At 43.1% G+C, this 23770-nt stretch overlaps 1 protein-coding gene across 1 annotated transcript in view; it reads left to right on the forward strand.

Moving 5' to 3' along the window:
- Positions 1 to 20995, forward strand: part of LOC138674682 (uncharacterized) — a 43073-nt gene extending 22078 nt beyond the window's left edge. The window contains exons 4-5 of the mRNA XM_069762497.1: positions 20468 to 20601; positions 20710 to 20995. Of these exons, the coding sequence (XP_069618598.1) occupies positions 20468 to 20601; positions 20710 to 20995 (420 nt within the window). The remainder of the gene's footprint in view (positions 1 to 20467; positions 20602 to 20709) is intronic.
- Positions 20996 to 23770: the final 2775 nt, after the last annotated feature.

Genomic DNA, 23770 nt, shown 5'->3' on the forward strand with positions numbered 1-23770 from the left:
CCATCTATATGCAATCCATTAAATGCTACTGCGCAGGCGCCGACGCCATTTTGCTAGAGGAAAAATATTGTCTTCATCAAGATGGTGCTGGCGCGTCTGCACAGTAGCATCTATTGGGTCTCATTAACTGAAAACTGAAAATAAAGATTAAACAACAACAACAAGATGGATTTCATCAACCAAAGTATCATTGTACTCAGTATAATGGCGCCAACGTGACACTGTTTCTAGGTTACTGAGTACAATCCTGCTGACAGATTCCCTTTAAGCTAGAAATGCTGTCCCAGGCCCTGTCCCATGTTAAAATATGGCCTGCTGGCTGGACCACACAAAGGATTTAATATAGTTAAATGTAGTCTGCTTTCTGAAGCATGCTATTCGTACAAACAATTTAGATTCTGAAATGTGAACTCCTGGCTGCAGAAAAAATTATAGCACTAAATATTTATGCACTGAAATGTGGCATTGTTTCAGGACCACGATATTAGCACAAAGAATTAATATTTTCACCTGTGCTAATACTGGGGATGTTATAACTGATAGGCACATCCGCATGTCAACTGAAATTGCTCTAGTCTGACCCTTATCGAAATGAACAAGGCCTGGATTGGGCCTGACTACTCTACACCACCGGATTACAGCAGCAGAACATAAACTCAAATCAAGTGGTATTTTTCTAGTCTATTTGCATGCACATCTTCCCATCCAAACAGGAGTATTTGCTTCAGGATTTCATCTTTTTTGTGTGGTCCTCCTCCCATTTGAGCACCATATCAACAGGGCAATCATGCTTCCCTCACTATAAATTTTTCTAGGGTGTTTGTGATTCCATTATTAACAATAGTTAGAGGCCTAACTCGAACATTCTTTGATATACCGACCAGTGGAAAATGTTTTTCAGCCCCTGCACTTAGGGTAATACCAGTCTAGGATATCCACTCCTTAATAATTGAAAAAAAAATGTTTTCTGAGGGCCTCCACTACGTCACTTCAAATGGGTATTGGAGTACCTCCTTCTAATTTTTGGCATCCCTTGCATACACTTTACTAGTGTAGGAGACCCATTCCTTAGTAATGAGAAAAATGCTTTTCCAAGGCTCCAACTTCTAGTTGAGGGAACCTTTTTGGAAACAGAAAAAGCTGGTGGGTTCTATTAATATATGATCCAGTGCCGTGTTGTGGGCGGTCAGGTGGTCGTCACATAGGGAGTTCTCATACTGCATGCAGGATATCTGTTGTGATCTGGTGGCCTAGTAGCAGCATGAGACGTACTCTGGAGAAGGTGGTACCTGTACTGACCGCAAACCCTGAACTAGCAGCGCAACTAGAAGTAGCCGTGGGGGGTACCTAACACTTCCTAGACCCATCGACACAGCCTAAGAACTAACTACCCCTAAAGACAGAAACGGGAAAACTATCTTGCCTCAGAGAAAATCCCCAAAGGATAGACAGCCCCCCACAAATATTGACTGTGAGAGGAGAGGAAAATAACATACGCAGACATGAAATCAGGATTTAGCATAGGAGGCCATACTAGCTAAAAAGAATGAATAGGACAGAGTACTATGCGGTCAGTATTAAAACACTAGAAAATATCCACCACAGAAAATACAAATCACCAGATCTGACTAAAGACATGGAGGGTATATCTGCATCTCCATAGACACAGCTTGGCTGCAAAAAATCCTTCACAGACAAAGCTGGACAAGACAAAACATGAAAATGCACAGAACTATAAGGTCCACAGTAGGTGGACAGCAAAAACAAAGCCAGGACTTATCTTTGAAGAAAAGCACAGCAAGCAGGAGAGACCAGCAGGGAAGTGAATCCTCCAAAAACAATGGACAACTGGCACTGACTAAAGGATCAAGCAAGGCTATATAGCCCAGCCCAAATTGCAAAAAATAGATACACCTGATAAATGCTGCGATCCAACTACCGCCGCACTACTACTCACAACCACCGGAGGGAGCCCAATAGCAGAATTCACAACAGTACCCCCCCCTTGAGGAGGGGTCACCGAACCCTCACCAGAGCCCCCAGGCCGATCAGGACGAGCCAAATGAAAGGCACGAACCAAATCGTCAGCATGAACATCGGAGGCAACAACCCAAGAATTATCCTCCTGGCCATAACCCTTCCATTTGACCAAATACTGAAGCTTCCGCCTCGAAAAATGAGAATCCAAAATCTTCTCAACCACATACTCCAAGTCCCCATCAATCAACAGCGGGGCCGGAGGATCAACAGAGGGAACAACGGGCACCACATACTTCCGCAACAAAGATCTATGGAACACATTATGGATGGAAAAAGAGGCTGGAAGGGCCAAACGAAAAGACACTGGATTGATAATCTCAGAAATCCTATAAGGACCAATAAACCGAGGCTTGAACTTAGGGGAAGAAACCTTCATAGGAACAAGACGGGAAGACAACCAGACCAAATCCCCAACCCGAAGCCAGGAACCAACACACCGACGATGGTTAGCAAAACGCTGAGCCTCCTCCTGAGACAACACCAAATTGTCCACCACATGAGCCCAAATCTGCTGCAGCCTGTCAACCACAGAATCCACACCAGGACAATCAGAAGGCTCAACCTGCCCTGACGAAAAACGAGGATGAAAACCAAAATTTACAAAAAAAAGGCGAAACCAAGGTAGCAGAACTAGCCCGATTATTAAGGGCAAACTCGGCCAATGGCAAGAAAGCCACCCAATCATCCTGATCAGCAGACACAAAGCATCTCAAATACGTTTCCAAAGTCTGATTAGTTCGCTCGGTCTGGCCATTTGTCTGAGGATGAAATGCGGAAGAAAAAGACAAATCAATGCCCAGCCTAGCACAAAAGGCCTGCCAAAACCTAGAAACAAACTGGGAACCTCTATCGGACACAATATTCTCCGGAATGCCATGCAAACGAACCACATGCTGAAAAAACAACGGAACCAAATCAGAAGAGGAAGGCAATTTAGGCAAAGGTACCAAATGAACCATCTTAGAAAACCGGTCACAAACCACCCAGATAACTGACATCCTCTGGGAAACCGGAAGATCTGAAATAAAATCCATAGAAATATGCGTCCAAGGTCTCTCAGGGACCGGCAAAGGCAGAAGCAACCCACTAGCATGGGAACAGCAAGGCTTAGCCCGCGCGCAAATCCCACAGGACTGCACAAAAGAACGCACATCCCGCGACAAAGAAGGCCACCAAAAGGACCTGCCAACCAAATCTCAGGTACCAAAAATCCCAGGATGGCCAGCCAACACAGAACAATGAACCTCAGAAATCACTTTACTAGTCCATCTATCAGGAACAACCAGTTTCCCCACTGGACAGCGGTCAGGTTTATTGGCCTGAAATTCCTGAAGAACCCGTCGTAAATCAGGGGAGATGGCAGAAAGAACCACCCCTTCCTTCAAAATGCCGACTGGCTCAAGAACCCCAGGGGAATCAGGAAAAAAACTCCTAGAGAGGGCATCCGCCTTAACATTCTTAGTACCAGGAAGGTACGAGACCACAAAATCAAAACGGGAGAAAAACAGGGACCATCGAGCCTGTCTAGGATTCAATCTTTTGGCAGACTCAAGGTAAATCAGATTCTTATGATCGGTCAGGACCACAATACGGTGCTTGGCCCCCTCAAGCCAATGACACCACTCCTCAAATGCCCACTGTCACGATATGGTATGAAATATCATAAGTAGTTCTCTTGCTAGCCTGCGTGGGCTAAGCCCCCCTTCTTGGAGTGATGCTGCAACAGTTTGTAGCTTCAAATTCCTTCCCTTTCACTCAGCCAAGAGCTGCTTTGCCAGTGTAGATGGGGGAGGAAGAGTTTATTACCTCTAGCTCAGAGAGCCGACGTATTTACGACCGGCATTCTTGCAGTGGAAAGTGACAGGCCAGAACTGGATTCTAACTTTCCAGAAATGCATGGAAGTCCTTTGTCTTGTTTTGTTAAGATATTACACAACCCGTTTACGTAAAAAACATGAAAATATATATTCTTTACACCCCTCGGTGGATCTACTCACCACGTAAAACTTGAGCTTCTAACTCCGTCTGGTAAAGAAGTAGGGTTTTCTCTGTAAATATGTATCCCAGATAGGACATATTTGATCTCATTAGAATGCTTACGTTAATCCGAGATGAATGATGAGTTTGTTAGGACTATGACATGTTTTGTAGTGAAGTTATAGAAATCAGAGAAAATAGTTTAAAGTTTACCCAGAATGTAGAGAGAGGAGGGTCTGTGTAAGCCAGCCTTTCTGTGATGTCACAGCCTTAAAGTTTTAAGTTTGTGGCAGGCTCCCCAGCTCAGTCTTCTTCTTGATTTCTTCTTCTGGACTTCAGCAGCACGTCCAAATGAGCTGGGACATATGGTTGCCTGCCATGCTTTGAACATGTGAGTGTTATCTTTTCTCCTTTATTCCCTTTATGTTATAATTACCCGTGTACATATTTGCAATTGTCTCATTTGTAACATCTTTATAAAATATTTTTGATAAAGCACTGCCTAATTTTTATGGAATATAATATTTAATATTAGTTTGTTCTCCTGTTCTAAACCGTACCCTAGGTCTTCTGAAGGGTAATACGCTACTGTTACTGTTGTGTTGGGTTAGCTTCGGACCCGTTTAATCGAAGCTGGTGGCAGTGATACCGATAGTGTGCAGACTTTTGGGTGATGCTGTAGCGGCTGCGGGGTTGATAATTATTGTTCCTGCCTGAGTGGGAGTAGTTATCGCGTCGCTGCAGCGTGCCCAATAGCCAGTACATAGCAGGCAGCCTTTCTGGCGACTAATTACCCAGGGTGCAGTACCTAATCTGACCTGAGAGTAAGGGGGGTGCCAGAGAGCTGCAAGTGTTAAGTGGAACTGTAAGCGGGATATACATAAATCCCTGCAGTTTGTGGTATATTGAAAGCAGTGGGATACCTAGAATAAGCCCCTGCTGTGAACTAAGAGGTCAATAGCCTTGTGTGTGTTTTCTCATCACATTGTTAGCAGTGGAGGGATAACTAAGATAAGCCCCCCTGCACATGTGATAGCCGTCTGTTGGCCCAAAGCCACCCCGACCCGTGACGTAGAGGTGACGGTCACGGTGTGAATTGTGACAAATTGGTGGTAGCGGTCAGGGGAATCCTGACACCCACTTCATAGCCAACAACTCCCGATTGCCGACATCATAATTGCGTTCCGCAGGCGAAAACTTCCGAGAAAAGAAGGCACACGGTTTCATCAAGGAACCATCAGAATTCCTCTGAGACAAAACGGCCCCTGCCCCAATCTCAGACACGTCAACCTCAACCTGAAATGGAAGAGAATCATCCGGCTGACGCAACACAGGGGCAGAAGTAAATCGGCGTTTAAGCTCCTGAAAGGCAGAAACAGCCGCAGAGGACCAATTCGTCACATCAGCGCCTTTCTTCATCAAATCGGTCAGAGGTTTAACCACACTGGAGAAGTTGGCAATGAAACGACGATAAAAATTAGCAAAGCCCAAGAATTTCTGAAGGCTCTTCACAGATGTGGGCTGAATCCAATCATGAATGGCCTGAACCTTAACCGGATCCATTTCTATAGATGAGGGAGAAAAAATGAAGCCCAAAAATGAAACCTTCTGCACTCCAAAGAGGCACTTCGACCCCTTCACAAACAAAGCATTATTACGGAGGATCTGAAATACCATCCTGACCTGTTTCACATGAGACTCCCAATCATCGGAAAAAATCAAAATATCGTCCAAATATACAACCATGAATTTATCAAGATAACTCCGAAAGATATCATGCAAGAAGGATTGGAACACAGATGGAGCATTAGAGAGTCCGAATGGCATCACAAGGTATTCAAAATGGCCTTCGGGCGTATTAAATGCAGTTTTCCATTCGTCACCCTGTTTAATACAAATAAGATTATATGCCTCTCGAAGGTCAATCTTAGTAAACCAGCTAGCCCCCTTAATCCTAGCAAACAAATCAGTAAGCAAAGGCAAGGGGTATTGGAATTTGACTGTGATCTTATTCAAGAGGCGATAATCAATACACGGTCTCAAGGAGCCATCCTTCTTGGCAACAAAAAAAAAACCTGCTCCCAATGGTGAAGAAGATGGCCGAATGTGCCCTTTCTCCAAAAACTCCTTAATATAGCTCCGCATGGCGGCATGTTCTGGCACAGACAGGTTGAAAAGTCGACCCTTAGGGAACTTACAACCTGGAATCAAGTCAATAGCACAATCATAGTCCCTATGTGGTGGAAGGGAACTGGATTTGGGCTCATCGAATACATCCTGGAAATCTGACAAAAACTCAGGAATTTCAGAAGAGAGGGAAGAGTAAATTGACATCAAAGGAACCGGACCATGAACCCCCTGACAACCCCAACTAGTCACAGACATAGATTTCCAATCCAACACAGGATTATGTAGCTGTAACCATGGAAAACCCAGCACAATATCATCATGCAAATTATGCAACACCAGAAAACGACAATCTTCCTGATGGGCTGGCGCCATGCGCATGGTCAGCTGTGTCCAAAACTGAGGTTTATTTTTAGCCAACGGTGTAGCATCAATGCCCCTTAAAGGAATAGGGTTCTGCAAAGGCTGCAAGGGGAAACCACAACGTCTGGCAAATTCTAAGTCCATTAAGTTCAGAGCGGCGCCTGAATCCACAAATGCCATGACAGAAAATGACGATAATGAGCAGATCAAGGTCACAGATAATAGAAATTTAGGTTATACAGTACTGATAATAACAGAACTAGCGATTCTCTTAGTAACATAGAAACATAGTAACATAGTAACATAATTAGTAAAGCCGAAAAAAGACATTTGTCCATCCAGTTCAGCCTATATTCCATCATAATAAATCCCCAGATCTACGTCCTTCTACAGAACCTAATTGTATGATACAATATTGTTCTGCTCCAGGAAGACATCCAGGCCTCTCTTGAACCCCTCGACTGAGTTCGCCATCACCACCTCCTCAGGCAAGCAATTCCAGATTCTCACTGCCCTAACAGTAAAGAATCCTCTTCTATGTTGGTGGAAAAACCTTCTCTTCTCCAGACGTAAAGAATGCCCCCTTGTGCCCGTCACCTTCCTTGGTATAAACAGATCCTCAGCGAGATATTTGTATTGTCCCCTAGTACGCTTAGGGCAATCAGAAATAACATGAGCAGAATCGCCGCAGTAAAAACACAACCTATTCTGACGCCTAAATCCTTGTCGTTCAGCTCTAGAAAAAATCCTATCACACTGAATAGGCTCAGGGCTCCGCTTGGAGGACAACGCCACAGTGTGCACAACTCTGTGCTCGCGCAAGCGCCGATCAATCTGAATGGCCAGAGACATAGAATCACTCAGACCAGCAGGCGTGGGGAACCCCACCATAACATCTTTAACAGATTCAGAAAGACCCTTTCTGAAAATTGCCGCCAAGGCATCCTCATTCCATTTAGTCAGTACAGACCATTTTCTAAATTTCTGGCAATACGATTCTGCCGCTTCTTGACCCTGACACAGGGCCAACAAGATCTTCTCAGCTTGATCCACAGAATTAGGCTCATCATACAATAACCCCAATGCTTGAAAGAAAGAATCAACATTAAGCAAAGCAGGATTGCCAGATTCCAGGGAAAATGCCCACTCCTGTGGGTCACCACGCAGCAGAGATATGATGATTTTAACCTGCTGATTGGGATCACCAGAAGACCGGGGTCTCAATGCAAAAAACAGTTTACAGTTATTTTTGAAACTCAAAAATTTGGATCTGTCACCAAAAAATAAATCAGGAGTGGGAATCTTAGGTTCTAAGGCAGGAGTCTGATTAATATAATCTGAAATACCCTGTACCCTAGCAGCAAGCTGATCCACCCGAGAAACCAACTCCTGAACATCCATGTCCTTACTAGGTTCCGTAGCCACCCAGAGATTAAGAGGGAGGAACAGACCAAACAGGCTAAGGAAAAAAATGGCTCAAAACCTTTCCTCCCTTCTTCTGAGATGCAATTAACTCATTGTTGGCCAGTTGTACTGTTGTGATCTGGTGGCCTAGGAGCAGCATGAGACGTACTCTGGAGAAGGTGGTACCTGTACTGACCGCAAACCCTGAACTAGTAGCGCAACTAGAAGTAGCCGTGGGGGGTACCTAACACTCCCTAGACCCATCGACACAGCCTAAGAACTAACTTCCTCTAAAGACAGAAACAGGAAACCTATCTTGCCTCAGAGAAAATCCCCAAAGGATAGACAGCCCCCCACAAATATTGACTGTGAGAGGAGAGGGAAATAACATACGCAGACATGAAATCAGGATTTAGCATTGGAGGCCATACTAGCTAAAAAGAATGAATAGGACAGAGTACTATGCGGTCAGTATAAAAACACTAGAAAATATCCACCACAGAAAATACAAAACACCACATCTGACTAAAGACATGGAGGGTATATCTGCATCTCCAGAGACACAGCTTGGCTGCAAAAAAATCCTTCACAGACAAAGCTGGACAAGACAAAACATGAAAATGCACAGAACTATAAGGTCCACAGCAGGTGGACAGCAAAAACAAAGCCAGGACTTATCTTTGAAGAAATGCACAGCAAACAGGAGAGACCAGAAGGGATGTGAATCCTCCAAAAACAATGGACAACTGGCACTGACTAAAGGATCAAGCAAGGCTATATAGCCCAACCCAAATTGCAAAAAATAGATACACCTGATAAATGCTGCGATCCAACTACCGCCGCACTACCACTCACAACCACCGGAGGTAGCCCAAGAGCAGAATTCACAACAGATATCACAGCCGGGACAGGAGAGTTTGCACAGTAAGTACAGAATATTCTGGTCTCCTCCATATCAAGATGAGCAGATGCAAAATCCTACACTTTATTCCCAAACAGGCTGGATGAAATAACAGTCCTTGATGCTGCTACAATAAACTAATTTCTTTTTTCAGGGCTAATTCAAATACATTCTATACTGTTATAATAATGCCGCTCTTATCTGTACTTCTTCTACGGTGAAGTGCAGCAGTTTGTATAGCGCAGGAAAGGCATCTAGTCAGAGATTATTGCTTTGTAAATTCTAAGCCTTTCTTCTGCTTATCTTCATGGACTCATTGACTGATTCATGTTTTTTATGGTGATCTGTACTTACAAATTCATTAAAGCTGCCAGTATTCCTTGCGTTCCGCCAGAGTTTGTTGCTGCCATGTTCTAGAAAAAAATCTTTTCAGCGCCGATTCAAATCCCTTCTATATTCCACAATAAAAAAAATTCTGCAATTCATCTATGGTGAGCTGTTGCAGTAGGTATAGCATATAACCAACAGCTAGTCAGGGATTATTGCCTTGTAAATCGTAAGCCTCGCTGCTGCTTTTTCCATGGACTCATTGACTGATTCATGTTTTTTACAGTGTTCTGCACTCATAAATTCATCAATGCAGGCAAAATTAACTTGTTTAATGCATCCATTCACAGTTTTTCTGTAGCATCTGTATGTAAGAGGTAGTGGTATGACACTTTATGCTACTGGAGCTGTAATTACCACTTCTGACCTCTCGACTGCTTTGTTTATGGTTGCTTCTTTAAGTAAGTTTGGGGTCAGTGTCCTGCTGGAAGACCCATGGCCTAGTATGCAAACCCAGCTTTCAGAACCCGGCCATTACATTACGTCCCAAAATCTTTTGGGAATCTTCACATCTCATGAAGCCTTGCACACAGTCAAGGCGTCCAGGGCCAGAGGCAGCAAAACAACAACAAAGTATCTTTGAACCTCCAACATGTTTGACTGTAATTACTGTGTTTTTTTATTAATAGGCCTCATTCCATTTATAGCAATCAGTGGAATGATGTTCTTTACCAAAAAACTCTATCTTGGTCTCATCTGTCCACAAGATGTCAGCAGACCCTCTAAAAGTAGTGTGGCCGTCTGCTATCCCTCTATAAATTGTAAATTTGTAAATTGTATTGCAGTAGCAATATACACCTATGGAAAGAATAGATGAAGGCCCTCCAAAAATGCTTAGTGAGAGCTGGCTGCTTGTCCTTTAAAATTAAAGTGAGGGCCATCTGATGGCCTTGTGACAATAGTGAGGGCCACCTGTTGGTCCTCTAACAATAGTAAGTGGCCCTCTACAAATAGTGATGGCCGCCTAATGGCCCTGAAAAAAAATTGTAACTTTCAGAGTCCCTCCTTCTTAAATTAAACAGGATGTGTCTGATCATGTCTCACACACCACATGGCCACGTAAGGTATTAAAATAACTTTACATTTCCTGTAGAATGTTTTTTTCCCCACTGAAAACAATGCAAAAGTGCAAAACGCAGCAAAACACTACGTATGAATGTAGCCTAAGGTGTGGCAGTGACCTGGGATTCAGAGATGCTTCCAGAGAGATCTTCCCTGTGCTCTTCCCATGCCATTTCACCTCTGTTTCAGCAATTTTTAGACCCCTATAGAGCTCTGGTGGGGGTGGGTGAGGGTGGAGGAGGGGGCGCTGGAAAATTGCTCGAGTTTCCCTTTGACTCCCATTTTGCTCGTTAGTCATTTCTCGTTACAATTTGCTCAACTTGAGTAACGAGTACCCAAGCATTTTACTGCTCGCTCATCTCTAGAGATCACCAATCGAACATAAACAGTCTTTTACTAAACAATAATTTGATGAGGATTATGTGAAACAGCGGGTTCATAGCTTCATGAATATTTCCTTTAGTACATAGAGAATCTTCACACACATTCTCTCTTTTCTTCTCTAGGTTTTCTTGTTTCTGCCTCAACTAGTTTCTCTGCCTTGAACACAACCCAGCACAGTACTTCAGGACCTTCCCTAGTGCCCACTAATGGTACCACAGTCCAGTAAGTGAGAATCTTGTGCTTCAACCCGCATCCTTGTTTTCTCCTAAGGGGAACTAGTTTGCCAATGTGGCCTATACTTAGCTTCTCCGTTTGCTAGTGCCTCGGAATTCCCATCGGTGCACTCTCTTCGTCTCACTTTCCCTGCTCTGTCCTGGCCCTCTCTGGATTGCCATCTCGGCCCCATACTGCATGGCGTCCTGTCCCAGGACCTGTCTCCAGTGCATCGTTCCATCCTTCTATTGCTTTTCCTTTCTCTACTCAGGATCACGCTATCCACTGCCTCGGTCTCCTCTCATATCAGGGATAATATTTCATGCGACTTAGCTCACTGATCAGACTAAAAGTCTTTTTCTACTTCAGGCTGAGCCCTATCTGAACTTCTGACAGGAAACTGTCTCTGTCCCTTCACTTTAGCCACTCCTACTCTGGGCTATTCCCAAACAATAACCCTAAGGCCTGGGTCACACTTGCGAGTGCAATGCGAGAAACTCACGCTAGTCTCTCGCATCAATACGGGACCAGAGTGTGTGGCTGCATGTATTTCTATGCAGCTGAATGCTCCAGTCCTGAGCCGGGTATTGATGCAAGTTTCTTGCATTGCACTCGCAAGTGTCACCCCGCCTTACTCTTTCGATTGTTGGGAAGAACACAACACTATCACCAATAGCACATCACAATACACATTACAACAATACGCGTGTCTTCAGTGTCTTCAAAGAGAAACGCGGGCAGCATGTCCATCTCCTTAAATTCTTACACCACTCCCAGCTTTGCATCAGATTCTGTCTCAACTTATCTCTACTATGGCTGAGTCAATTCAGTTTTGTTATTGCCAGCTCTACATAGAACTCTGTGACAAATGTAGCTCTGCTTTCAGTCAGTTAACTCTGCCATATCTCGTCCAGCTTTGCATTGGACTCTGTGACAAACGTAGCTCTGCTTTCAGTCAGTTAACTCTGCCATATCTCGTCCAGCTTTGCATTGGACTCTGTGACAAACGTAGCTCTGCTTTCAGTCAGTTAACTCTGCCATATCTCTTCCAGCTCTACATAGAACTCTGTGACAAACGTAGCTCTGCTTTCAGTCAGTTAACTCTGCCATATCTCCTCCAGCTTTGCATTGGACTCTGTGACAAACTTAGCTCTGCTATAGTGATGAGTCCACTAGTTTCCTTTATGCCATCTGGCTTACTTTGCTGCATTAATGTCATCTGTTTATGCTGCATGATAGCTGATCTTCCTGGCCTGGAGTTTCGAGGATCCATCTCACCAGCTGGGATTTAATAGATGGACAGATAAAGGTAAACCTAGAACATTTGCATATTTTTGAAATGCTTCACTTTTAACATTTAAGCCTTGCTCCAGATTTGCCCATGACCAGAAACACCCGCTTCTGTGCACGGTTTTGTGACCTCAACCGCGTTTATGGTCTGTTGTTCCTTTTTTTTTAAAGGGGTATTTCCATCTCGTACATTTATAGAATATCCACAGAATATTCATCTGCTGCCAGTGGATAGGTGAATGGGAATTCCCACCTCCTGGTCACTGACAGCAGAATGTGTCAGTGCCACACTTGCAAAATAGATCTACTATACATTTAAATCATATTTTTTAGAAACCAACTTTAACCCTATTTACTATAGTAATAGTTTACCCATGCTTAAAATTGTGTTGTACATGGCTATAATGTTCCTGCAATAGCACACCTTGTGGATAGGAGGAGTATTGCAAGTGCAAATTGTCAATGATGTTAATCTGAAACATTATCAATACTAAAGAAATGACAGGAATCAAAGTAATCCCATTTTTTAACGGGTATCATTAAATACTGCAAACTGTTCTTATGTCAATCACATGCTTCTGCAATTTTTATTCACAATTGCATCATTTCACAGCAGAAATCTAATGCAAAGAGAGACATCTATAGGTATTAAGTGGGAGCTGCAACTCTTCAGCACCTCCTCTCCCAACCCTTTGACAATTTTAGTGTTCTCAATAGTTTTTATTTTTTATTTCAAGACCTTTTTTTAAAATTTCACATCATCTTGGGGATTTTTGATAGCGGGATGAGTTGTAGTTTTGATTTACATTGTTAATATTACCATTCAATTTACTAATAAAATGGGAAATAAGGTGTGGTGAAATGGTGAAAAAATTGGATTTTACACACTAAAAATGACATGATAACATAATTCTCCAGATCAGTATGATTACAATACCAAAATTGTGTTTTATTTTATAGTTTAATATAAGTTTGCCCACTGACAAAGATATGAACAGGCTATAATTTTAAGGGTAGGTTTGTTGGGTGTTGAGTTCCCGCCGCTGCACAGAGGGAATCTCAAACCATGTCCTCTGCAGTCTCCCATTCTTCCCCAGCCATAGAGGAGTATGCTCAGCAGAGATGTCGGTCCCAGCATCTGGCTCAAGCTGATGCTGAGCACCTGGTTACTGCTGCAGTCCCAGGTTCAGCTATTATAACCAGCATTAATCAGCGGCGAGCAGACCCACAAGGGACTAAGTCCTGCTTTTTGTCTACTGAGCATGCCCTTATGACGACCTCTCATTGGAGGTCGGAGGTCACATGCTCAGGTCCTGAAGCGGCTCTGATTGGACCACTTGGAAGGTTCCGGAAGGCTGCGACTATAAAAGGTTTGCATGGCCGCTCGGCCACGTGCTAGTATAAACTAAAATCATGTATGTGTGGATGTGTGTATGCTACCTGATGAAAGCTCCTAATCTACCCCTTCCCTTGCATTGTTGTATGTGGTTTGGGTGTTTGGACCTGACTAGTGCCAGATAGTGCCATCCAGCATGAGGCACGATCCTACAGCGTCATTACAGCAGTATTCGTGTGTGCTTGCCTATCCCTAGTTAGGGCAGTTAGTAGCATTCGCTAGAGCGGCGCTTTATTAAGTTAGTTTTCTCTCTGGCACCGCAATTGCGGCACCGAGTGCTAGTGGGTTTAGGGGGACTCTAACCCTGTGTCCTGGGGGCAGAGTCCTGTGACCAAACACTAGTGTTCACTCTGCGGTATTGCGGCCCTTTGACACAACAGAGTTCGCCTCTACACATATCGGGTGACGCTAACCCGTGGGTGTTCTCATTATACCACCATATACTGTCCGCCATTACCGAGCAGCAGGTGTCATCTCTGCACGGAAGTCCCCGGGCTGTGAATGTACCTTATATTTTCCTACATATTATTTGGTGTGTTCCGCCAGCCCTAACATTATACTAGTGCCAGGGTCTGGCTAGTAATGGCGGACGAACAGCAGCTGGAGGGCAGGTTGGCGGCTCTCGAGCGCACAACCTCAGCTGTGGATGTTACCGCAGTAGCTGTTCAGTCTGCTAGCGTGGCTGCAGCTAGTTTGTCCACTGAGACCCCTGTTTTGACCTTATCCTGCCTCCCGTTGCCAGAAAAGTTTACTTGTGATAGCAAGTTGTGCAGGGGATTCGTGAGTCAGTGTGCAATACACCTCGATCTCCTGGCTGCAAGTTTTCCCACAGAGCGGGCAAAGGTGGGATTCATAATATCACTCCTGTCGGACAGGGCATTGGAGTGGGCAACGCTGCTGTGGGAGCACGACGACCATGTGGTGCAGAGTGCTCCGCGGTTCCTGAGCACTCTGAAACAGGTATTTTTGGGCATTGTTCATTATGAACTTTTTTGCCTACATGGTATGCTTGGCAAAATTGTCAGTGACTGAGGTCTACCCAGTACTGAGCTGTACCTCTCTTCAACTTATCATCCCGAGACGACCGGGGTGGTAGAGAGGGCCAACCAGACCCTGGTCACATACCTACGACATTTTGTTTCAGCCAGGCAGGATGACTGGGCATCCTTGCTACCGTGGATGAAGTTTGCACTGAACAACGCCGTAGCTGACTCCACTGAGCAGACCCCATTCCTCCTTAACTACTGCCAGCATCCACGTGTCACCGGGCCCATACCCATGTCGTCCATCGACTCTAGGGTGGCAGACTGGGCGGTGGTGGCACGTGACATTTGGGTCCGCACACAGGATGCCATCCGGGCCTCCAAGGAGAGAATGAGGGTCTCCGCTGATGCACACGGGCACCCCGCTCCGACTTTTGCTCCTGGCCACTTAGTGTGGCTCTCCGCCCGTAACATCAGGCAGCGAGTTGAGTCCACTAAGTTTGCGCCTCGCTACATAGGTCCCTTCAAGGTCCTGCAACAGGTCAACCCTGTGGTCTATCATCTGGCCCTTCCTCCATGCCTAGGTATCACCGACACCTTTCATGTGTCCCTCTTAAAACCCGTTCACATGTCCCGGTTTTCCGAGTCATCTGCCAGGACATCAGCTCATCCACTGACGATTATGAGGTGAACACCATTATTGGTGCAAGGTTGTATGTGGCAAAAAGTACTATCTGGTGGACTGGAAGGGTCATGGCTCAGAAGACAGGACCTGGGAACCTGTTGAGCACATTTGGGCTCCTAAGCTCATTGCAGCTTTTGAGCGGAGGGGGCCCTAGGAGGGGGGATAATGTTAGGTGTCAAGTTCCCACCACTGCACAGGGGGAATCTCGAACCATGTCCTCTGCGGTCTCCCATTCTTCCCTAGCCGCAGAGGACTCTGACTAGTGCCAGTTAGTGCCATCCAGCACGAGGCACGATCCTACAGCATCATAAGCGGCATTCGCAGTGCAGCGCATTGCACAACTATCCCAGAGTCAGTACGCTAAATCTTTCTTAAGTTAGTATTAAGTTAGTTTTCTCTCTGGCACCGCCGAGCACTAGTGGGTCTAGAGGGACTTTAACCTTGTGTCCTAGGGGCAGAGTCCTGTGACCAAACACTAGTGTTCAGTCTGCGGTATTGCAGCCCTGTGATACAACAGGGTTCGCCTCCACACGTACCGGGTGAAGTTAACCCGTGTATGTTCTCATTATGCCACCATATACTGTCTGCCATTACCGAGCAGCAAGTGTTATCTCTGTACAGAGGACCCCGGGCTGGGAACGCACCTTATATCTTCCTACATAATAAAATCCAGCAAATCTCATTGTATAAATAATATAAATTTAGTTGCATTTTGCAGTGAGAAATAAGTATTTGATCCCCTTCCAACTATTAAGAGTTCTGGCTCCTACAGACCAGTTAGACGCTACTAATCAACTCGTTACCTGCATTAAACACAGCTATCTTACATAGTCACCTTTATAAAAGACTCCTGTCCACAGACTCAATTAATCAGTCAGAATCTAACCCATTGATCCCCAACTCCGGTCCTCGAGAGCCACCAACAGGTCATGTTTTCAGGATTTCCTTAATATTGCACAGGTGATGGAAGTATTGCCTTTGCAGGTGATGCCATTATCACCTGTGTAATACTAAGGAAATACTGAAAACATGACCTGTTGGTGGCTCTTGAGGACCGGTGTTGGGGAACACTGCTATAACCTCTACAACATGGGCAAGACCAAAGAGCTTTCTAAGGATGTCAGGGACAAGATCATAGACCTGCACAAAGCTGGAATGTGCTACAAAACCATGACAAGATCATAGACCTGCACAAAGCTGGAATGTGCTACAAAACCATAAGTAAGACGCTGTGTGAGAAGGAGACAACTGTTGGTGCAATAGTAAGAAAATGGAAGAAATACAAACTGACTGTCAATCGACACCGATCTGGGGCACCATGCAAAATCTCACCTCGTGGGGTATCCATGATCATGAGCAAAATTGACCAAAATTTCTCCTGACATGTACGCAAACCTCATCATCAACTACAAAAACATTTGACTGCTGTGCTTGCCAACAAGGGTTTTGCCACCAAGTATTAAGCATTGTTTAATAGAGGAATCAAATACTTATTTCTCACTGCAAAATGCAAATAAATGTATAGAATATATACAATGTGATTTTCTGGATTTTATTTTTGATATTCTATCTCTCAATGTTAAAATGAACCTACCCTTAAAGTTATAGACTGTTCATGTCTTTGTCAGTGGGCAAATTACCAAATCAGAAAGGGATCAAATACTTATTTCCCCCAGTGTATATATATATATTGGAGGTTTAAAGAAAATTAAGAACTTTGCAAAAAATAATTGGATGGGGATGGAAACAGTGACCAAACCAAAAGCGTCAATTCTGACTTCTCATTAATTTTTTTCAATACACTATTTTAATTAATTTTAGCTTTTCATAGATCAGACTTTTTACAGATGCGACAATTCCAAACATATTTTTATTATTACTAATATTTTTTACGGCCATATCGGGAGAAAAGCTTGATTTGAATCTACAGTAGAAGTTTCTTCTTTTTTTTTCCTTTTTTTTTTTTTTTACACGTGGCTTAATTTTAACCCCTCTGAAATTCTTGAGCCTGCGATTGTTTGCTCACTTGTGCAATATACTGCAGTACTTTAATATTGCAATAAATTGTCAAAGAAACTATTTTCTATGAAGCCCAACCGGTAAGTGTACCGAGATGGAAGCAGATGCATCTAGATGGTTAAACAGCATCAACTAGAGCTACAGAAGTTACGGTCCCTGCTGTTAGAAGTAGATACTGACGATTTAACGCCATAGTCGTTAGCTGTTAAATAGTGAAATATGAATTTCTAATTTCAATTCTGTACTGGTACATTGCTTCACCCTCATGGAAGGTTTAGTTAACATTAGATGTGTTATTTCTTTACACTTAGCTCAGGGTACATGGTGGCACCATCTATCGCAACAGGTGCTACATGAGACATATATATATACCATGAGACACAGAGGGGGCTGGACACTTTTGATCTTACACTGACATCTGTCGCTGGGTCTATGTCCAGAAGCTGAACAGGTGTGGAATTTTTGGGCGTACAAATACAAAGGCTAACTTGCTCGATCCTGGATAAACAGCTGAAACGTGCTAATACGGCCTATGGTAACCCGTATAGACCCTCAAATACTAGCCAACTAGTCTAATGAACTAATTATGGACAAATGGACCATTTTGTAACTACTTCACATATTTTATATTTTGCCGCATTGACTCGTTTTGGTGGAAAATCCAAAGAAATCACAATGTTTTTCATCAGCATTATCGTGATATTTTCTTTGGAGTATCGCATCTTGTAAGAAGTCCTGAATAAATAAATATACAAAATAAGTATATTTAATATTGACTTGTCAAAGTCAGCTTTTATGGTGACTGTGTTGCCATTACTGTGCGCTCCAGATTCTTCTTCCTGATGTCAATTAGCATTCAACATCCTCTTACGCTTTTCCTAGTCACTGAATCCGGAAGCTCCTAGGCCTCAGGCGCCACCGCGCACGTCGTGATGTCACGTCATGTAAGAACGCTCCTGCGAAATCTGAGGACTAGTTAACGGTGAGTCAAGAAGGAAGCTGAAAAGGATGACGGACATTAATGGACACCAGAAAGACTAATTTGGAGTGGATGGCGGAATTCAGAGGCAGCGGAATGGAGACGCAACCATTATTTTCCTGTTTAACCCTCTTTCGGTTGTCCACCATTTTTGAAAAATTTGCACAAAGGGAATTGCAAAAATTTAGCATTTAGTAGAATCTGAAGTTTTCATAAAATTTGAGTAGAATTAAAATGTCTTCGAATAAATCCAATCATCTTTAGAAAAGTAATAGCGCCACAACTGTCTTCAGGTTGTGTGTGGTATCGCAGCCCAGTCCTATTTAATAAGTGGTAATACCAGATTCAACTTATGGGCAGGTGTGGGGCGCCGCTTCTTTATTACTAGTTTCTCCCTGATTTTAAAGACAAAATGTAGGTTTTCACTTTATATATAGATATATGTATTATATGTAATATTTGTATTCTTTTTTTTTCTGCTTTAGTCAGCTTCCTGTTTGAGTTTTACTTCTTTCGCTTTTTTTTTTGCATAGTTTAGTACAGATCTCACAGTACGGGGGAAACCACGAGAGGAAGCGATGTCTGCACCAAAGGGGCAGGGATTGGAGTATAGATCACAAAACTTGCGGTTACCTCATTTCTATAGATAACTTTTACTTTGCTCTGTGGCAAAGAAGGAGGAGGTGATAGATCGATAAATGACTTACTCGACACGACAGGCAGCAGATCTGACAGCCGAGATTCGGTTATCACTCATCAGTGCCCGAACTATCTGAGTCAGATTATACGGCAAATTTTAAACTATGTTTAAAGGGGAACTAACACTAGATTAAAAAATGGCCAGTTTTTGCTATTAATTTATTCCCGCTGCTCCCTTAAGTATTCTGGATTTTTGTTTTTAATAAATCCGGCACACGGTTCCAGAGATAGGAGCCTTTTTATTTGGTAAAAAAGCAGATAAAATTTGTCATCTTAAATATTGCCTTTAATGGGTAATTTAAAGTGGTAATTTGAACAGCTCACAGCTCTGCAGTCTCCTTACAGTCTCCTTACAGTCTCCTTACAGTCTCCTTACTTCTTGGTTTCTGGCAGGGCGGGCTCTTCTCCTTTGAGTGACTCTTCCAGTAAGGAGCAGAGCTGTAACACATTCAGCCATCAGTGGTTTGATGCTTCACAGCGTTCACTGTATTTAAGCTTAGAGAGAACAGGACATTTTAACAAGCACCAAACTCAGGAAAGGTTGGCATTTTATGTGTAGTAAATGACGGCTTTGCGATTTTCCCCATTTTTCATGAATGTAATAAAGATGTGATGCACACGCATCCTTTATAATCTCTATTTGTTACTCATATTCATGGAACGTGGGTGATCTTGCACAGCGGCCATTTTTTTTTTTAACTATTGAATGATAAGGGTGGCTGGGACCCTAGGAGGCAGCTATCATGCTATCGCAGAATTTTGGCTAAATAGTGGAGGAAGACCTGTGAAGACTCAGACATCAAGATTAGATTTCAGAAAGGCAGATTTTAAGGGATTTGGAAAGAGCATAGGAGGGATCCAATGACTGGATGTTCTTAAGGATAGAAATGGATGGATGGGAAATTTTGAAAAAATGAAATTCTCAAAGCACAATTATTAATAATCCCTAAAAGAGGGAAGAATAGGAAGCATTTAATGATGGTTGAAAACAGAACTTGAACACATGTTAAAAAGGAAAAAAAGAAATGTATATCAAATGGAAAGAGGGAGGAATATCTAAAGAAGAACATAATGCTATCTGCAGAACCTGCAGGGCACACTTCAGATTATGCAAAGCTGATAATAAATTAAGGCTGGCAAGAGATGTCAGAAGCAATAAGAAAGGATTTAGGGCTATGAAAAAAGTAAAAGAAAAGTCAAGAATGTTATAGGACTTTTACAGGATGAAAATGATGAAGTGGTAAAAAAAAATGTTGTTGATAAGACCAAACTTTTAAAATTCCCATTTTTCATCTGTTTTCTGATAAAAGTAAATGTAACATCAACAGATTTTCACTTTACTACTGAAGGTATAGGAGAATCCACACTATCTATAAACAGAGATGGTGAGGGAACACTTACATAACATCCAAGTCCAGATTAATTACATCCTAGGTTACTGAAGGAGATAGCAGAGGAAATATTTGAACCACTTTTCATAATCTTTGAAAATTTTGGGAGAACAGGAGTAGTCCCAGAAGACTAGAGAAGAGCAAAATTTGTTCCTATCTTCAAAAAGGATAAGAAGGTGGACCTAGGGAACTATATTCCAGTGAGCCTTACTTCTGTACCAGGAAAGATTTTTCAAGAAATTAAACAAGATGTATTTAAGTACCTGGATGAGAATGAAGTGATTAAACAGAGCCAGCATGGGTTTGTAACTAATAAGTCACGTCAGACTAACTTAATTTCCTTCTATGACAGAATCACTGACTGGGTGGATCAGTGAAATGCTGTAGATATAGTTTATTTTAACTTCAGCAAAGCATTTGACAAAGTATCTCATACCATACTTATTGAAAAAGTGACCAAGTATGGAATGAACAAGGTAACTTGTAGGTGGATTCATACCTGGTTTAGTGATCGGACTCAAAGAGTGGTCATAAACGGCTGCACATCCAGTTGGAAGAATGTCACAAAAGGCATACCACAAGGCTCTGTCATGGGCCCTGTGTTGTTCAGCATCTTTATCAATGATTTAGATGAAGGAATTGAGGGTAAACTGATTACATTTGCTGACAAAGCTATGAGGGCTAGCAAATACTAGAGAAGAGAGACAGGGGTCAAAAAAATCTAAGCAAACTGGATCTGTGGGCTGCAACTAGCATACCGTGTATACTTGAGTATAAGCTGAGATTTTCAGCCCATTTTTTTAGGCTGAAAGTGCCCCTTTCGGCTTATGCTCGAGTCATTGTCGGTGGGGGAGGGGGAGCAGCGGCTGTCACATACTCACCTGCTCCCGGCGCGTCTCTGCATGTCTCTGCTTCTCCAGCGCCCGCAGCTCTTCCTGTGTTCAGCGGTCACTTAGTACGGCTCATTAAAGTAATGAATATAGACTCCACTACCATGGGGTTGGAGCCACATATTCATTAGTTTAATGAGCGGTACCAGTGACTGCTGAACAGAGGAAGAAGCTGCCAGCGCCCGGAGACCATCTGTCAGTGCGAAGCAGGGACCGCGCCGGGAGCAGGTGAGTATAATGGGGGAGGGTGAGCATTTCATATTCACCTGTCTCCGTTCCACCGCTGCTCCATCTTCCGTGTCTTCTGGCTGTGGCTGTTCAGGTCAGAGGGCGCGATGACGTGTTAGTGTGCACGCCGCCTTTTGCCTGAACAGTCACTGCGGAGAGACGGGACGCTGAGGAGCAGCGGGCAGCGACAAGAGGTGAGTATGTCTTTTTTTTTTTGCAGCAGATAAACAGTATGGACAATCATATCAGCATAAACTGCATCTTATGGGGCCATAATCAACTTTAATGCAGCATTACATGGGGCATATTTTCTGTGGAGCATCTTATGGGGCCATAATCAACCTTTATGCAGCATTATATGGGGCATATTTTCTATGGAGCATCTTATGGGGCCATTATTAACCTTTATGCAGCATTATATGGGGCAAATGTTTCTATGAGGCATCTTATGGGACCCATCATGAACTGAATGAAGCATTATATGGGGCTCCTGATTCAATATGGATATTCAAAAACATTTATCCTACTAATGTCTCAATTAATTTTACTTTTATTGGTATCTATTTTTATTTTTGAAATTTACCAGTAGCTGCTGCATTTACCACCCTAGGCTTATACTCGAGTCATTAAGTTTTCCCAGTTTTTTGTGGCAAAATTAGGGGTCTCGGCTTATACTCGGGTAAGCTTATACTCGAGTATATACGGTAATCATTTTTAACACGGAGAAATGCAAATTCCTACATCTGGACAAGAAAAATGAAAAAAGTATACAGTCACGGCCAAAAGTATTGACACCCCTGCAATTCTGTCAGATAATACTCAGTTTCTTCCTGAAAATAATTGAAATCACAAATTCTTTGGTATTATTATCTTCATTTAATTTGTCTTAAATGAAAAAACACAAAAGAGAATGAAGCAAAAAGCAAAACATTGATCATTTCATACAAAACTCCAAAAATGGGCCAGACAAAAGTACTGGCACCCTCGGCCTAATACTTGGTTGCACAACCTTTAGCCAAAATAACTGCGACCAACCGCTTCCGGTAACCATCAATGAGTTTCTTACAATGCTCTGCTGGAATTTTAGACCATTCTTCTTTGGCAAACTGCTCCAGGTCCCAGATATTTGAAGGGTGCCTTCTCCAAATTGCCATTTTTAGGTCTCTCCACAGGTGTTCTATGGGATTCAGGTCTGGACTCATTGCTAACCACCTTAGAAGTCTCCAGTGCTTTCTCTCAAACCATTTTCTAGTGCTTTTTGAAGTGTGTTTTGGGTCATTGTCCTGCTGGAAGACCCATGACCTCTGAGGGAGACCCAGCTTTTTCACACTGGGCCCTACATTATGCTGCAAAATTTGTTGGCAGTCTTCAGACTTCATAATGCCATGCACACGGTCAAGCAGTCCAGTGCCAGAGGCAGCAAAGAAACCCCAAAACATCAGGAACCTCCGCCATGTTTGACTGTAGGGACCGTGTTCTTTTCTTTGAATGCCTCTTTTTTTCTCCTGTTAACTCTATGTTGATGCCTTTGCCCAAAAAGCTCTACTTTTGTCTAATCTGACCAGAGAACATTCTTCCAAAACGTTTTAGGCTTTTTCAGGTAAGTTTTGTCAAACTCCAGCCTGGCTTTTTTATGTCTCGGGGTAAGAAGTGGGGTCTTCCTGGGTCTCCTACCATACAGTCCCTTTTCATTCAGACACCGACGGATAGTACGGGTTGACACTGTTGTACCCTCAGACTGCAGGGCAGCTTGAATTTGTTTGGATGTTAGTCTAGGTTCTTTATCCAACATCCGCACAATCTTGCGTTGAAATCTCTTGTCAATTTTTCTTTTCCATCCACATCTAGAGAGGTTAGCCACAGTGCCATGGGCTTTAAACTTCTTGATGACACTGCGCACGGTAGACACAGGAACATTCAGGTCTTTGGAGATGGACTTGTAGCCTTGAGATTGCTCATGCTTCCTCACAATTTGGTTTCTCAAGTCCTCAGACAGTTCTTTGGTCTTCTTTCTTTTCTCCATGCTCAATGTGGTACACACAAGGACACAGGACAGAGGTTGAGTCAACTTTAATCCATGTCAACTGGCTGCAAGTGTGATTTAGTTATTGCCAACACCTGTTAGGTGCCACAGGTAAGTTATAGGTGCTGTTAATTACACAAATTAGAGAAGCATCACATGATTTTTCGAACGGTGCAAATACATTTGTCCACCCCCTTTTTTATATTTGGTGTGGAATTATATCCAATTTGGCTTTAGGACAATTCTTTTTGTGTTTTTTCATTTAAGACAAATTAAATGAAGATAATAATACCAAAGAATTTGTGATTGCAATCATTTTCAGGAAGAAA

Source organism: Ranitomeya imitator, chromosome 4 (assembly GCF_032444005.1).
Source record: "Ranitomeya imitator isolate aRanImi1 chromosome 4, aRanImi1.pri, whole genome shotgun sequence".
Lineage (NCBI taxonomy): Eukaryota > Metazoa > Chordata > Amphibia > Anura > Dendrobatidae > Ranitomeya > Ranitomeya imitator.